Source organism: Heterocephalus glaber, unplaced genomic scaffold (assembly GCF_053883595.1).
Source record: "Heterocephalus glaber isolate CG9 unplaced genomic scaffold, H.glaber_assembly_v1.0 deba00001538, whole genome shotgun sequence".
In the NCBI taxonomy this organism is placed as follows: Eukaryota; Metazoa; Chordata; class Mammalia; order Rodentia; family Bathyergidae; genus Heterocephalus; species Heterocephalus glaber.
Window position 1 is genome coordinate 25,695,025 of NW_028258333.1, and position 13,380 is coordinate 25,708,404.

The following is a 13,380-nucleotide window of genomic DNA, read 5'->3' on the forward strand; positions in this document are numbered from 1 at the left end:
AATTCTTTTTGTAGACATACCGTGCTCTTTCATGGAAGCTTTATCCAAAACATATATTAGTTCATACAGTCCTCCTAGAGACCCAGATTTACTGAAGTGGGTTCCATACATTTCCAAAAATGCAAAATATTCTCCCTTTGCATAAGTAGCTGGCAGAGCTTTTATATCCTCCAAGAATGTTGCTGTCAGCATGACATCTCGGGTTCTCATCACAAATCTACCCAGTTGAATTTCTCCTTTCACATGCAGAAACATTTTTTCCTTTGGTGTAGAGCAGGCGAAGGAGAGAAATGAGTTTTAGCACTATTATTTTAAACAAAACATAAAATCTAGAATATTCACAGTAATAATTTTTTAGCAGTGACCATGAGATACTACTTTATTCCACTTGAGAGGCTAAACTTAAATATTATCAGTATGAGGGCCTGGCTTTAGCTCAGTGGTTACGCTGCCTGCTGCGCAAACGCAAGGACCTGAGTTCGATCCCTGGTACCAAAAAAAGAAAAGAAAAGAAAAGAATATTATCAGTATGAACTGTTGACGAGGATGTGCACCAACTGGAACTCTAATACAGAGTTTTACACTGGTCAGAGTGTAAAATGATATAGCCACTTTAGAGACCCATTCAGCAGTTTCTCATAAAGTTAAACAATCCTATGACCAGCAATTCTACTCTTATTCACTTAAAAATAACGGGAACATTCTCCACAAAAATACCTGTGTGAGAATGTCACAGCAGCAATTGTTGGAATAGTGTAAAATTGAGAATGACACAAATACTCATCAATGGAGGATGTGATAAACAAATTGTGGACCATTCACAATCAAAAAGAACAAACTACTGATACATGCAACAACATAACTAAATCTCAAATATATCATGCTGAGTGAAAGAAGTCATACATGGGAAATATATACTATATAATTCCGTTTAATGAAGTTCTCAAATGGGAAAAAATAAGTATGGTCAGAGAAATCTGGTCAGTGGTTGGCTATCAGTTGGTAGCAAATTGACTGTGAAGAGTGTGATAGAATTTTCTTGGTTTGATGAAAATGTTCTATATCTTGTTTGAAGATATACAGTCTAAATCTTCTTTGTCACTACAAAGGTGTATATAATAAATCAAAACATTTAAATCTTTCCATTTTATTATGTGGAAATTTTAGCTCACCAAGATGATTTTTTAAATGTTAACAATGGAAGAATATATTTTATATATAAGGTTCAATCTCCTCATTTGGAGGATGAAAAACTCTGACCCAAACACATCAAGTTATTTGTCCCAGGTCATACAAAGATTATATGGCGTGAACTTTACTAAAAATGTAGGTCTGTGATCTCCCTGTTGCTTCTACTATGCCCTCACGATCTTTAATGACAAAGATCGGACAGACAGTATTTTAAAACATGACTCTGAAGGCAACTTAACTCCATGGTTAAATGTTCCTGGGGCAGGTGATGGTGTGGGTGTTCAAGAGAAAACTGTGACAGTGAACTATATGAGTCCATGTGTTAGCCTGGTCTGAGGAAAACTAGACTACAATTGACACCCATGTTTTTGAAGATCGATGTTTTGAGCTTCTCCTGCTATCTCCATGGTTAACATATGGTGATTGTGTGGGCATTAAAACATTTGATCTCTTTCTACAAGGTAAATCTTAGTGTATGTGGACATTGTACCAAACTTTCTGTGTCCTAGGAGCACATTGCTTAGATAGTTTAAATTAGGTAATAGTGGGTGAATCAGCCTCGAACAAGAATCTTATAGGAATTCACTCCATTTATTATAAGTTAAATGAGCTCTCCATCTTTTTTTTTTTTGGTACCGGAGATCGAATTTGGGTCCTTGCGCTTGCTCAGCAGGCGGTGAAACCACTGAGCTAAATCCCCGGCCCACCATCTTCTAACTTACATAATGTTCTCAGTGGCATTACAAAGATCCAGAATCTCAAAGATCCTTTTTATTGTTGTGAAAACAAGGAAGTGTATCTTAGAATTTGGAGTTAGACAGACATGTATTGTTCTCTGGTTCAGTTTATTTCAGTGGTAGGTCTTAGAGCATTTCGATCCAAATACACAATTATTTCTTCCATCTTAATACAATAAAAAAAATTATCTTGGTCTCACTGGTTTGATCAATTGTAACTCATGTTCTTGTCCTTGTTAGAAGCAAAATTCCTTGAAAGAGTTTTCTATACTTCCAATTTCCCTCTTAACAGTTTCTCTAAAATCTAATTCAATAATGTTATTGTCCTAAGAAAACATTCTTGTTAAGGTCACCAATGACCTTTATAATCCTAAGACCAGTAATTACCATCCTCATCTTTGACATATTAGCACATTTGACACAGTCCACTTCTCCCTTCTCCTAGGGTTTCTTTTCTTGCCTTGTAGGACAATGCTTCTCAAACTGTAAAATATGGACAAGTCACCTAGAGAGAACCTTATTATGATGCAATTTTGATTTAAGTCTGTGTTAGAACCTAAGGTTATAGCTTCTCAGTGATGTAGATATTGCTGATCCCTGGACCACATTGAGTACCAAGACTTCAGGGCACTGTGCTGGTCACTTCCTTTGCTGATTCCTCTTTTTACAAATTTCTTTCTGTGGAAGGTACCCAGATTTAACTTTGATCATCTAATTTTAATGTATTCTAACTCTTCTGATGGCCTCACCAAACCCCAAGACTTTAAGCACTACCTATATGTCAACAACTCTCAAATTTACAACTCAAACCCAGACTTCTTTCCCAAACTCCAGGATCATACTTTCCTATTTGGCATCATTAACTGAATACCTAGTAGATATTTCACACCTAACTTCACTGAAACTTAACTACTGGTCTTCTTCGCTAAACATACTCACCAGGTTTTCTCCATCAGCAATTCCATCCTCTTAGTTGCTAAGCTTCAAACCTAGAGTCCTGTTTGACTCTGTAACTATTGTTATAATAACCACCATCTCCTACTGGGTTCCTTCAGCAGCTTTTAATAAGCCTCCTCACCTTAGTACCCATAATCCCTTCTCAATAGAGTGGCCATCGTAATCATTTAAAACATAAAATAGAATATTCACAATCAGTTTGAAATCCTCCAGTGACCTACCATGTCACTCAGAGAACAAGTCAGCAGACACAATGGGCTTTGAGGTTCTTCATGACCTGATTCAGGTGACCTCTCAAATCTTTTCTCCTCCCAACTCAATTTGAATTGTCACATCTGGTTTTTTCTACCTCATCTAACAGTTTCTTTTTCTCAGAACATCATTCTAAATCTGACTGCTTGGTCATTTCCTTGCTTTTGAATTTTTGCTCAGTTCTCATCTGCCAGGCATTCCTGATTCCCCAATGTACTTCTTCTTTTCCTTTTCCCGTACCACTTATCACTTTCTAAATACTATATAGCTTCCCCCTTTTCTTAATACATTTATCATTTTGGGCTGTCTCTTGTGAGCTTCCAGCTATATGAGGACAAGAATCTTCATCAGCTTGAGTCACAAAAGCATTCTAAGTACCTAGGATGATGTCTGGCCACATACTAAGTAGATGATTAAATATTTATTGAATGACGTAAAAGATTTCCAACTGAACACTGGGTGATGGCAGTGTTCATACCCATATAAGGCAATTACATAATTAGGCAAGATGTAAATACTAAGAGTTATTATTATTTTAAATAAAGTATCTAGGCGACTGCAATATTAGAAAAAGAATAATGAGCATTTTATTGTCATATTTATTACAAAAATATTTTATATGTATTCCAATGGTGATGAAACAAACCTCAAAACCTAGATTAAATATCAAAAACACATTTTCAGTCACTGGTTAAAAGAGTGACTACAAAGCAAGCAGACCATTTTCATCTGTGTGAATAAAATTTCATGGCATTATTACTTTAGAGACACACTTTGTAGTAAGTTAAAAACTATCATTCTGAGGCATTGCAATGAATTCTCAGAATCTCACAGTGTAATTCTTCATTGTAATTGTGATGAGTGTATAAACTGAATGTTCACTTGAAAAGTATGCTCTGAATTCTAAGCACAGACTCCTTGCTCAGTATTACCATTTGACTCTCTACCACCCAAGTTACCATCAGAGTCCTCCCTAGTTATGTTGTTTTTTTCTGATTTCTTAGCTATCTACTTGAGGATTTGATGTTATCTTGTTTTCTTTCATCTCTCATATGAGCTTTATTTGCTCTAAATATCTAAAGAGTGGGTTTGGCTAGCTTGAAATATATATCATTTTAATCTCTATGACAAGTATTTGAAAGTCTTACCTTCTTTGAAGAATACGACAATAACTTTTGATAAGTTTCACTTTTGGAATATGAAAATTGAAAAGTATTTGGGTCATTTTGTTGATCTGAAGAGTTTGTTCTCTGAGAAACTTCATTTTTACTTGTATCAACTTCAGTGGGTATAAATTTTAGAGCTAAATGAAAACCTGATGTTTGTTCTTGGATAATTCTTTGGAAGGCTTGAAGCTGTTCTTCATAATATTCTGCTCTGAGGGTTTCATCAGCTTTGGTCTAAAAGAGTATAACAAAGAGTAGTTAAAAACAAATAAAAATCAAACCATTATCTGAAAGGTAGTACAGAAAAGAAATTAAGAAGGAAGATGCTGGGGCTGGGGATTTAGCTCAGTGGTGCCACTGCCTGCCTTGGAAGCTCAAGGTCCTGAGTTCTATCCCCCGTACCAAAAAAAAAAAAAAAAAAGAAGGAAGATGCTGAAGTCAGGCTGCTGGGGCTCAGAAATGGGTTCTGTGACTTTGAGGACGCTGCATAATAACTCTCTGAGCTTAGTCTGACTTGTAGTCTGAAAAATAGGGATGTTCATCACACTCAGCGCAAAGGTCAATATGGGGATCCAACAAGGCAATACTCATGAAGGATTTAGAATATAGCAAGCTTTCCAAAGTGAATATATTAACAATCAAGAAGCAAGTTACTAAACAGGAACATGTATACTTCCCATTTATATAAAAAAGAAAGCAAAGGAACAAAGTTATCACTGAAGACTTATAGGCCATGCACTGTTTGAACTATTTTACATATGATTTTAAGTATAAAGGCTAGGATTTAAGCCCTGTTCAAATATTATTCTTCTAAATTCATACACTATTATTTGTCACAAAAATGCTTTCATAAGCATTAAAATTACTAGAAATGTAAGCAAAATACCAAGTGCTTGCCTTGAGAGGAGAAAATATGACATGGAAATCCAAGGAGCAGCAGGCTTACCTTTCCTTGCATATTTTTTCTACTTTAATTTTTTGCAAAAAAATTAAACCATATACAATTTTCATAATGACCTAAATAATCCAGTTAAAAATTAAAAACTTTTAATTAAAGCATTCTTTGCCAACTTAACTACAGGCAGGCATCAATGTGCTATGGCTTGCTTAGATGTGGTTTGAGTTTGTCTCCCAAAGTTTCATATGTTGGCAGTTATAGGGTAGAAAGTTTTAAAAAAATTAATTTTATTGATACATTTTAGGAATTCAAAATAATGATATTCATCATTGAAAATTTGCACCTTTACATAATCTCTCTTGGTTCTTATTTGGTCCCCATTCCCCCGCCATCCTTCAACTCCTCCATTCCTTCACATTTACAAAGATTTTGTTTCCATTTTTTCATATTAATTCCATTCCCTTCTTTCCTTTCACCTACCCCTCCCACTTCCCCTTCTCCTTTGCCTCTTTTCTTCCTATTTCACATTATCTATTATACCTTTTAGTCATTTACACTTTCAGTTTCTCACACTAGAGAAACTATTTGGTATTTACTTGTATGTGCTCTATTTATTTCACTTAAGAGTATCACCTCAATGTGCAACCATTTAGCTATAAATGTCTCCAATTTCTCATTTTTATGGCTGACTAGTACTCCATTTTTTTTTTTTTTGGTACCAGGGATCGAACTCGGGTCCTTGCACTTGCGAGGCAGGTGACAGAACCACTGGGCTAAATCCCCCGCCCATAGTACTCCATTTTTATTTAAAAAAAAAAAACAACACATTTTCTTTATCCACTCTCCAGTTGATGGACATTTGGGCTGCTTCCAAGTTTTAGCTATTACAAATTGTGCTGCTATGAATATGGGTGCACATACATCACTGTGGTATAATTCTTTTAATTCTTTGGGGAAAACACCTAGCAGGGGAATAGCTGGGTCAAATGGAACTTCCAGTCCTAGTTCTTTGAGGTATCTCCGTACTGATTTCCACAGTAGTTGCATCAGTCTACACTCCCAATTGCAGTGGAGCAGGGTTCCTGTTTCCCCACAGCCCTGCCAGCATTTGTGATTGGTTGATTTCATGATAGCAGCCATTCTTTCTGGGGTGAGGTGGAATCTCAGCATTGCTTTCATTTGCATCTCTCGAAAGACCACTGATGTTGGACATTTTTTCCTATGTTTATTTGCTATTTCTACTTCTTTGTCTGAGAAATGTCTGTTCATTTCAGATGCCCATTTTTGATTTGGGCCTTTAAATTGGGAGGTCTGATGTTTTAAAATTCTTTATAGATTCTAGATAGTAGCCTTTGTCTGAGGAAGAGCAGGTAAAAAATTTTTCCCACCCTGTGGGTTGTCTCTTCACACTGTTGGTGGTTTCTCCTGCTGTGCAGAAGCTTTTTAATAAATCCCACTTGTTGATTGTGCTAGTTCATGGGCAACTGAGGTTTTGTTCATAAAATCTTTTCCTACACCAATATCCTCACGAGTTCTACCTGACCTCTTTTCCAGCCGGTTCAGCGTTTCTGTTTTAATATCTAGATCTTTAGTCCATTTCAATTTTAGTTTAGTGCATGGTAAGAGATATAGATCTAGATTTAATCTTTGGCAAGTTGAAACCCAATTTTTCCAGCACCATTTATTAAAGAGGCTATCTTTCCTCCAGTGAGGGTGTTGGGCTCCTTTGTCAAAGATGAGGTGGCTGAGTGTGTTTTGGAGTTATTTCTGGATCTTTTAATCTGGTCCACTGGTCCTCAGGTCTGTTTCTTTGCCAGTACCATGCTGTTTTTGTCACAGTGGCTTTGTAGTATAGTTTCGAGTTAAGGACTGTGATACCCCCTGCCATGTCTCTGTGGCCTAGAATTGTTTTTGCTCTTCTAGGTCTCTTCTTGTTCTGAATGAGTTTTTGTAGTGTTTTCTCAAGATCCATGAAATATGCTGCTGCAATTTCAATTGGGATTGCATTGAATCTATATACTAGTTTTGGAAGTATGGCCATTTTCACTTTGTTGATTCTTCCTACCCAGAAGCAAGGGGTATCTTTCCATTTTCTGATATCCTCTTCAATCTCTCTTTTCAGAGTGCTATAGTTTTTGGAGAAGAGTTCTTTGATTTCTTTTGTTAGGTTGATTCCTGGGTATTTCAATTGTTTGGATGTTACTGTGAAAGGAATTTTTTGCCCTATTTCTCTCTGAGTGAGTCTTTTGTTCGTGTGGAGGAAAGCTATTGATTTTTGTGTGTTGACCTTGTATCCAGCTACTTTACTGAATTTGGTTATTGAGTCTAAAAGACTTTTGGTGGAGTTCTTGGGGTCTTCTACATAGAGTATCGTGTCATTTGCAAATAATGACAGTTTGACTTCTTCATTTCCTATACTTGTTCCTTTTATTTCTTTCTCTTGTCTAAATGCTATGGCTAATGTTTCCAAAACTATATTGAACAGGAGTGGTCATAGTGGACATCCTTGTCTTGTTTCTGATTTTAGTGTGAAGAATTTCAGTTTTTGACCATTTAGTATGATATTGGCTGTTGGTTTTTCATAGATGGCTTTTATTAGATTGAGGTAGAGACCATCCATTCCAATTTTTTGTAGGGTTTTTATCATAAATGTGTCTTGGATTTTTTAAAATGCTTTTTCTGCATCTATTGAGGTGATCTTATGGTTTTTGTCCTTGGCTTTATTTACATAGTGTATTACATTATTTGAGTTGTGTAGGTTGAACTATGCCTACATACCTGAGATGAATCCCACTTGGTCAGGGTGTATGATCTTCTTGATGATCTTTTTTTTTCTCCCATTAAGTTTATTGATACATTTTAGGTATAAAATACAGTTACATTCATCACTGGGATCTTGTACCATTACATGAGTATCTTGGTTCTTATTTATTTTTCCCCTTCCCTTGCCCTCCCTTCACCCCCTCCACCCTTCTCTATTTGAAAAGACTTTGTTTCCATTTTTTTCCTTTTCTCATATTTTTTCTTTTCACTTCTTTCCTTTTCCCCTACCCCTCCTACTTCCCCTGCTCCTTTAGACCTTTTCTTCCTGTTACACAATATCAATTATACATTTTTTAAATTACAATATCAAGATCTAGGAGACATTATCACAGATTTTACAGAATATAAAAGGATATAGAAAGCATATTACAAAAATCTTTTTTGAAATAAATTTGACAACTTCTAAAAAGTACCTTGGAAGACAAATTAATGAAACTAACTCTGGAGGAAATATAAAATTTGAATAGCACCTATTAAAGAAAGTATATTCCTAGCTTGAAAACCTATCTATATGACAACAGCAGGCTCATATACATTTTAACTGATAAAGTATATAAAACATTTAAACCAGAAAAAAGAAGGAACACTTTTCCCCTCATTTTAGGAACTCAACATTGTACTAATCCTAAAACTGGATAAAGATAATAGAAGAAAAAAGCATGAACATAGATAGAAATTTGTTTAACAAAACAAACTATTGGAAGTCAGATCTGGCAGGATGTAGAAAGTGGTTTTGTTATAGGGATGGCAGTGTTGGTTCAGCATTAGAAGATCCACCCCCAAAGGTCATCATTTTAACAGAGGAAAGGAAAAAGCCATATGATCCTGTCACTAGTTGGAGAAAAAGTATTGGACTAAATTCTACAGTTGTTCATGGTAAAAGCTATCAGGAGACTAGAAGTAGAACAGAAACTTCTCAACAGATTAAAGACATGTACTCCATACTTCCAGCAAAAATGCCTTATATGAATGGAGAAGATACAATGCTTTCTCCTTAAGGTGGGGAACAAGGGCAGATATGCTTACTCTTCATCTGTCCATTAAACTTTGAAACCTAGGCCCCACCAAAATAGTCTGGCAATAAAATAACACAATTAGGATAGGATTGGCAAGGTAGAAGCAAAATCTTATACAGATGAAATGATCATCTACAGAGAAAATACTAAGAAATCTCTAGGAGCCCCTAGAACTTGTATTTGAATTTAGCAGGATTAGAAAACACAAGGTATATATAAAAATTCAGGTCTATGTATACTTGCTATAAATGAAGAACTGGATATTGAAATTTAAAAGTTATGTAGGAGTACAAAGGACCTAGAAAAGTTAAAAACAAAAACAAAAACAGTGTTGGAAGACATTTAGTACCTAATTTTAAGACTTCTTCTAAAGCTACAGTAATCAAGGCAGTGTTGGTTTAAGGAAAGACATATAGATCATTGGAATAAAATAGAGAATCTAGAAATAGAACCACACATATATGGTCCACTGAGTTTTGAAAGATTATTTAACATTAACATTTTGTAGAATATAAACTCAATTCAAGGGCCGAGGAAAAGATAGTGTTTTCAGCAAATGGCACTAGAACACCTGGTATCCATATGTAAAAAATTAACCTCAACCCTTTATTTCCATACCTGAAAATAACTTGAAGGTATCTATGAACCTAAATAAGAAAGCCTAAAAGTATAAAACTTTAAGAAGAAATTATAAGGAAAATGTTTATGAATACAGGGTAGGCAAGAACTACTTAGGATACAAAAGACATGATATATAAAAGAAAAAAATTGATAAATGAGATTCCATCAAAATTTAGAACTTCAAATGACATCATTAAAATGAAAAGTAGTCCTTAAACAGACCATATTTACAATGCATATAACCTATGACCGGAATATATAAAGAATTCTTAGAACTCATTAATAGACAACCCAATTAAAAAGTAGACATAAGAAGATGATAAATAGCCTGTATAGCACAAGGAAAGGTGTGCAACTCTAGAATCAGAAAAGTACTAATCAGTACAATAACAAGATTGAATTATACACTCATTAGGGAGATAAAGTTAAAAGTTTTAAAAGCCTTGTCATGACTTTTTCTTTATGTTGGATTCTCCCCCTTTGCATTTAATTTGTCATGCCCAATGGATTCATTTTGCTGGGTTTCCTGGGGTTGTGATCCTCATTGTCTTTTCCCAGGTTATTGTCTAAAATTTTTTGGAGTGCCAGTTTGGTATTCATGAAGTTCCTGAGGTGCTCTTTATCATGAAAGTATCTTATTTCTCCATCAATTTTGAAAGATAGTTTTGCAGGGTACATCAATCTGGGTTGGAGGCTGTTTTCCTTTAGGGCTTGAAATATGTTACTCCAAGCTCTTCTTGCCTTGAGGGTTTGCATCGAGAAGTCTGCTGTGATTCTGATGAGCTTTCCTCTGTATGTGATTTGTTTCTTTTCTCTAACAGCTTTTGGGATTTTTTTCTTCAGTTGGATTTCTGGAATCCTAACTATTATATGCCTATGTGTAGATTTTTTTTGATCAAGGCTAGCTGGAGTCCTATATGCTTCATTTATCTGTATGTCAAATTCTTTTCCCCTCCTCAGGAAGTTTTCTGCCATCACTTCTGTGAAGAGTTTTTTGATGTCATCTGCACTCTCTCCTGTTTCTTCATTGACTCCAATCAGTCTTATGTTATTCTTCTTTGCATCTTCTAGCAGCTGCTGGATTGATTTCTTGTGTTCCTTTACAATTTTAAAGCAATTTTTCTTTTCCTGGTCACTAATTGCAATCTTTTCTTCTATATCTGAAATTCTATCCTCACACTGGTTCATTCTGCTGTGCAGACTTTCGATGGAATTTTTAATTTCCTGGAAATGTGTTTGCATCTGTTTTATGGATTCCATTTGTTTCCTATATTGAGATTCCATCATGTTCCTCAGATCCTCTATTTTTTTATCTGTGTCCTCTCTAGATTTATTAATCATGTCTTGCACCATGAGCACAATCTTTGCTGTTGTCTGAGTAATTATTTCTGATTTCATTTTTCCCAGATCCTCTTTTGTTGCCAGTTCAGAGAGTCCAGATGGTTGAGTATCAGATTGTTCCATTTTGTTTCCCTTTGAGGTTGCTGTAGGTCATCCAGAAGGCTGTTTTTAAGGCTTGTTTAGGTGTCTACTCATTTCGATGAATTGGGTGCTTCTGGCACTTGTGCGGCTCACCTTCTCTGCCCTAGGAGCTTGGGTTGGCAGTGGTGGAGCTTCCTTCTGGGTGCTGGGACCAGCTCAGCTTCTCTGCCCTAGAAGTGCGTGATGGTGGCAGGGGAGCTTCCTTCTGGGTGCTCTTCTTGATGATCTTTTGCATTCTATCTGCCAGTATCTTAGTAAGGACTTTTGCATCAATGTTCATTAGTGAGATTGGCCTATAGTTCTCTTTTTCAGTTGGGTCTGTCTCTGCTTTAGGCATCAAGGTGATGCTTGCTTCTAGGAATGAATTCAGGAGTACTGCTTCCCTTTCAATTTCACTGAAGTTTAAACAGTAGTGGCAGTAGTTCCTCTCTAAATGTCTTATAGAATTCAGCGGTGAGGCCATCAGGACCTGAGCTTTTCTTGGTTGGTAAGTTTTTAATTATGTTTTCAATTTCATTGATAGATATTGGGTCATTTATAATTTTTAGGTCTTCTTCTTTCAACTTTGGTAATTCATATGTATCTAGGAATCTGTACATTTCTTCTGTGTTTTCCGTCTTATTGGTGTGTAGGTTCTGGAAGTAAATATTGATGATCTTCTGGATTTCTGCTGGGTCCGTTGTAATTTCATCCTTTTCATTCCTAATTGCATGGATTTGGGCCTTTTCTTTCCTTTTTCTGACAAGGTTGGCTAAAGGTTTGTCAATTTTGTTTATTCTTTTGAAGAACCAACTCTTGGCTTTATTGATTTTTTTTTTTTTTGTATCATTCTCTTAGTCTCCATTGCATTGATTTCTGCTCGGATCTTTACAATTTCCTCCCTTGTATGAGCTTTGGGTTTGTCCTGCTCTTCTTTTTCTAGAAGCTTGAGGTTCAGCATCAGGTTGTTTAATTGGACTCTTTCTGTTTTCCTGATATGAGTATTCACTGCTATGAATTTCCCTTGTAAGACTGCTTTCATTGTGTCCCATAGATTCAGATATGTTGTATTGTCCTTGTCATTGAATTGTAGGAAATGTCTGATTTCTTCTTTAATGTCCTCTGTGACTCATTGGTTATTCAGAAGTGTGTTGTTCAATTTCCATGTGTTTATGAAATTCTTGCAATTTCTTTTGCTATTGATCTCCAATTTCATTGCACTATGCCTTGATAATATACAGGGGATAACTTCAACTCCTTTTCACTTACTTAAACATATTCTATGAGTGAGTATGTGGTCTATTTCAGAGAACGACCCGTGTGCAGCAAGAAAAGAATGTGTATTCTGGTTTTGTGGACTGGAACACTCTGTAAATATCTGTTAAGTTCATTTGTTCAAGGATTTATTGAGTTCTAGAGTTTGTTGCTTGTTTTTTGTCTAGCTGATCTATTTATGACAGTGGGGTATTGAGGTCCCCCCACTACTATTGTATTAGTGCTTATTTGATTTTTCATGTCCATTAGTATTTGTTTTATAGAGTTGGGTGCACTAGTGTTTGGTGCATATATATTTATGATTGTCATCTCTTTCTCTTGGATTGTTCCCTTTAAAAGGATGTAGTATGCTTCTTTCTCTCTCTTAATCAGTGTTGGTTTGAAATCCACTTGATCTGCAAAGAGTATAGCTACTCCTGCTTTTTTAGGGTTCCTAGAAAAGGAACCCTGTCATATGGAGTATTGTTTTCAACCCTTTAACTTTCAGTCTATGAGTTTCTTTTTGAATTAAGTGTGTTTCTTGTATGCAGCATATTTTTGGATCTTGCTTCTTGACCCGTTCTACCAGTCTATTTCTTTTGATTGGTGAATTGAGACCATTAACATTGATGGTTATAACTGATACATATTGATTTATCCTTGTCATGACTTCTTCTTTTTGATGGATTCTTCCCCTTTCCATTTAATTTCTTGTCGGGTCTGATTGATTCATTCTCCTGGGCTTTCCGGGGTTGTGATCCTCATTGTCTTTTCATAGGATATTGTCTAAAATTTTTGGGAGTGCTGGTTTGGTATTCATGAAGTGCCTAAGGTTCTCTTTGTCATGAAAGTAATTTATTTCTTCCTCAATTTTGAAAGATAGTTTTGCAGGGTACATCCATCTGGGTTGGAGGCTGTTTTCCTTTAGGGCTTGGAATACATCACTCCAAGATCTTCTTGCCTCTAGGGTTTGTATTGAGAACTCTGCTGTGATTCTGATGGGC

At 35.8% G+C, this 13,380-nt stretch overlaps 1 protein-coding gene across 1 annotated transcript in view; it reads right to left on the reverse strand.

Annotated features, from left to right (window-relative positions):
* C9 (complement C9) overlaps positions 1–13,380 on the reverse strand; it is an 88,035-nt gene that overhangs the window by 33,629 nt on the left and 41,026 nt on the right. Inside the window, exons 6-7 of the mRNA XM_004848587.3 lie at positions 4,286–4,537; positions 21–261 (exon numbers count right to left, since the gene is read on the reverse strand). Coding sequence (XP_004848644.1) covers positions 21–261; positions 4,286–4,537 — 493 coding nt within the window. The remainder of the gene's footprint in view (positions 1–20; positions 262–4,285; positions 4,538–13,380) is intronic.